Source organism: Pseudophryne corroboree, chromosome 1 (genome assembly GCF_028390025.1).
Source record: "Pseudophryne corroboree isolate aPseCor3 chromosome 1, aPseCor3.hap2, whole genome shotgun sequence".
NCBI lineage: Eukaryota > Metazoa > Chordata > Amphibia > Anura > Myobatrachidae > Pseudophryne > Pseudophryne corroboree.
Window position 1 is genome coordinate 697,558,457 of NC_086444.1, and position 4,051 is coordinate 697,562,507.

Consider the following 4,051-nt stretch of genomic DNA (forward strand, 5'->3'; position numbering starts at 1 on the left):
TAGTGTTTGTCTTTCCTGGTCTAGCTACTAAATGCCTATTATTTTTTGTTTGTGGTTTTTTATTGGTGTTAGTGAAGTTTTTTATGCAGAGAAATGTACCCATAATTTTTTTTTGGAAATTGTAAAAATAACATATGTATTTTTAATTAAATTTGTTCTTTATTTGTTATTTGCCAAATCTTTTACATTTTGGACATGAATTCAACACAGAAAAAATGTACGCTCCTGCAGTAAGTTGACACCACATTTGTCAAACCATTTTATTGTAGTATATTTGTCAAACTTTAGTTTTGTATTCTTCATCTTTGTTTTTTTTTTTTTTTTTTAAAGTGTGTGATGTCAATATATATTGCAGCAGAAGCCCTACCTCCCCAACCCACGCCAGCACTCCCACCCCAACCGCAAGCCCCACAACCACAGCCGGCTCCTCATCAACCAAGGCAACGGAGGCGTGCTAGGCCACCAATTTTCCGAACCCGTGTCCTACTTTTTGGGATGCCAGATGATGTGGTGGTGCGTAGATACCGGCTGCCACCACATCTAATCCTAGACACTCTCTCCATAATAGAGAGTGATCTGGAGTCTGAAATTCGGTATCCTACAGCAATACCACCATTGACACAATTCCTTGCAGTGTTACATTTTTTGGCTACAGCCTCATATCAGCATGTTGTGGGAGACCTGGTTGGCATGTCGCAGGGCCAGTTCAGTAAGGTCCTGCGGCGTGTCTGCCAGGCTTTCCTAAAGCGGGTGAAGCAGTTCATTGATATGCCTTTGGATGTTGGTGCCCTAGATGTGGTGAAGCGGCAATTTGCGGAAGGTGGTAGTCGCTTCCCACATGTTATTGGGGTTGTGGATGGCACACATGTTGCTATTCAGCCACCAAGACATAATGAAGAAATTTTTAGAAACAGGAAACTGTTTCATTCTCTGAATGTAATGGTTGTTTGTGGGCCATCCCTCCAGATCCTTTCCCTGAATGCAAAGTTTACTGGAAGTTCCCATGATGCATATGTCATTAGACAATCAGGGATATGGCAGAGATTAAGATCAAGTCAACGAGCAGACATGTGGTTATTGGGTGAGTTTTAGCTTTAATTTTTGAAACAAACAAAAATAACTTGACAAATATACTATTTTGAAATATTGGATTATCTACCAACAGGAGACCGTGGATATCCTTGCACCCCCTGGCTCATGACTCCTTACCGTAATCCCAGGCCAGGACCACAGATGGCATTTAACTCCGCGCTTACTGCCACTAGGCAGCTGGTGGAGCGCACAATTGGTGTCCTTAAAGGGCGGTTTCGTGTGCTCCACCGCACTGGTGGCGACATCATGTATTCGCCGGAGATGGCAAGTAAAATAGTGGTCCTGTGCGCAATACTACATAATATCGCGGTAAGGAGTAGTGTAGAGCTTCCTCAGGCAGAGGAATTGCCTGATGAGGAGCCAGGGGTTGGTCCACGCTTCGGTGGGGGGAGTGTGACACGGAGGGGGAGCCAAGTGAGGGCAAGAATTGTTGCAGAATATTTCAGGTATAGTGTTTTTATATTTTATATTTGCAGAAATAATACAACACAGTATGCTTATGTTTTTTAAACCATGATTGCATTTTGTATGATCTTGTAAAGTGATTGGGTAAGGCTTTTGTTGTGTTGGAATGGGTAATTGTTTTTTTTATCAAAATCCAAAAACACGTTAAGCTTACAATGTTTTTTTAGAAATTTAAATACTGTAATGTTAATAAATAGTGTCCTTATTTATTTTATATCCTCAAATCCGGATTCTGTAACCAAACACACAAACAAATGATACTCAATGTTTCACACTTTGTGACTGTCCAGCTGAATGATCACACGAACTGTGGTGAGTACACAGATATGTATAGTAATTTTATCTAAAGTCTGTGTCTCTGTGTGTGTTTTGTTTTCTTAAATTTGTGTTCAAAACATTTTCGCTTCTGCTAATGCGAATTTCCGCTCGTGCCAAATAACACTCTGCTCTTCACAGCATTGCTTAGAGCAATAAAGTTATTAGAAATGACAACATAGATTTTTGACCAATCACATGCTAACAGACACTATAAATATATGCCCAAATAAGGAAAACGCCATTGCCATGATGCGTGCAGCACCGTTCACCAGGCGGGAGCTCCGCGTGCTGGTTGCGGTGATGGACCGCCGCGTAGGCCGCGTTGGGCGCTTCATCCCCAATCGGGTGAAGCGCGAGGCCTACGCGGAGGTCCGCCGCCTGCTGCGGACTCGCGTCCGCAGCAGGCAGACAATCATCCAGCTAGAAAGGAGGTGGAGTGATCTCCGTAGGAGGACTCCAGATTTGTTGGCGGAGATCCGCCAGCAAATTCGGGCTCTGCATACACGAAGTAAGTTACCTTACATAATGTTTTGGTTCAAAATTGTGCTACTGTGTTTTTTTCCAAGTTTAGGGCTTCCGGAATTTATGGTTCAATTGTTCAATACAATGTGCACTGCAGGGGAAGCATATGTAACATGTGCAGAGAGAGTAATTTTTGGGTGGGGTATGTTAAATCTGCATATAAATTTGCATTGTTAAAATAAAGCAGCATGTATTTACCCTGCCCATAATTACTCAAACCAACAAAATCTAACTCTCTCTGCACATGTTATATCTGCCACCCCTGCAGTGCACATGCTTTTGGCCAATTGCAAACGAAATTCCTGCTGTAATCCCCTTGGAATTTCAATCATTTTACAGTAAATGGTAGGCTAATTGCAACCTGCTGTGTCCTTTTTTGGAAATCATGACACTGTGTGTGGTTAGGGAAAACAGTACTGACTGTAGCAAAGTAACACCAAACAAGTGCATGTTTCAAAAAAATAAGAAGCAGGCAGGAAAAAGAACCAAAAAACTTGATCAGTGCTGGCTATATAATAAGGTTCCTGGAATAGTAATCTGGTGATGTTGCCTAGACCAATCACTATGACTCAATTGACTAGATGAAGGAATGAGCTTCAAAGTAAAAATTTGGACTCATTTTGTTTGCTGTGGCCAACATGAAGAGGATCTTAACATGTTTGCTTTGCTATTACAAAAAAAAAACATTTAACATTGAACAGAACATTGAGAAAAGAAATTGATTACTAAGTAATTTCTCATGTTTACAAAATTTGTACACAATTATCATTCTAGGACAACAACAACGGCAAAACTCACCACCCCCTTCCCCTTCCCACTCCCCCTCACCTTCACACTCCCCCTCCCCTTCTCACTCCCCCTCCCCTTCTCACTCCCCCTCCCCTTCTCACTCCCCCTCCCCTTCACAGTCCCCCTCAGCTTCCCAGTCCACCTCATCTTCCCAGTCCACCTCAGCTTCCCAGGCCCCATCAGCTTCCCTGGCCCACTCCACTTTCCATTCCCCTTCTCACCACACCTCTCCATCTCTTTCTGGGACCCCTTCTCCTCCTTCCCATACCCCTTCTCCTTCTAATTCTACATCCCAATCTGAACCCCCCACACCCTCTATTGCCTTAACTTTCTCTCCGCCCCCCTCGCCCTCTCAATCAGACCCCCCCTCTGAAATTGGCAACCAAATCCAGCCTCCTTCCCCCATCCAGCCTCCTGCCCCAATCCCTCCTCCTTCCCCAATCCCTCCTCCTTCCCCAATCCCTCCTCCTTCCCCAATCCCTCCTCCTTCCCCCATCCAGCCACCTTCCCCCATCCAGCCAACATCCCCACCCAGTGAATGGGCAGAGGAAGCCCCTGCAGACCGGTCCGGGAGTCTTGAGGTTGCCGTGGAAAGTAAGTTTTGTTTTATAATGAAAAAAATGATTACCCACTTACACTTACAATGTCAAAACATGCAGTGTTGTACTGTTAGAATTCTTGGACCCTGGACAAATATTTGAACATTTCATCATGGTGTACATGTTGCCTTGACATATTTGTGAGTGTCATTATATGTACAGTGTGTATGTGTGCAATGTTTTGTGTGTCCACTCTAGGTTGACACTCATTAGGTAGCCAGGGTTGCCAGGAGAACAGGGTTTATATGTGTTAGTTTTTCTGGTAA

At 43.6% G+C, this 4,051-nt stretch overlaps 1 protein-coding gene across 1 annotated transcript; it reads left to right on the plus strand.

The window, feature by feature from the left end:
• The first annotated feature begins 219 nt into the window (after positions 1-219).
• LOC134936060 (putative nuclease HARBI1) lies at positions 220-3,803 on the plus strand. Its single transcript, XM_063931001.1, has 4 exons — positions 220-1,081; positions 1,166-1,538; positions 1,848-1,869; positions 3,172-3,803. The coding sequence occupies exons 1-3, from the start codon at positions 337-339 to the stop codon at positions 1,849-1,851; spliced, it is 1,122 nt and encodes a 373-aa protein (XP_063787071.1). The 5' UTR covers positions 220-336; the 3' UTR covers positions 1,852-1,869; positions 3,172-3,803.
• Positions 3,804-4,051: the final 248 nt, after the last annotated feature.

What these genes read in the sequence shown, in the direction of transcription:
- LOC134936060 (XM_063931001.1), top strand. Translation starts at nt 337, where the DNA reads ATGTCAATATATATTGCAGCAGAAGCCCTACCTCCCCAACCCACGCCA. An exon ending in AGCAGACATGTGGTTATTGG is followed by an intron (nt 1,082 to 1,165) that starts GTGAGTTTTAGC and finishes ATCTACCAACAG; the next exon opens with GAGACCGTGGATATCCTTGC.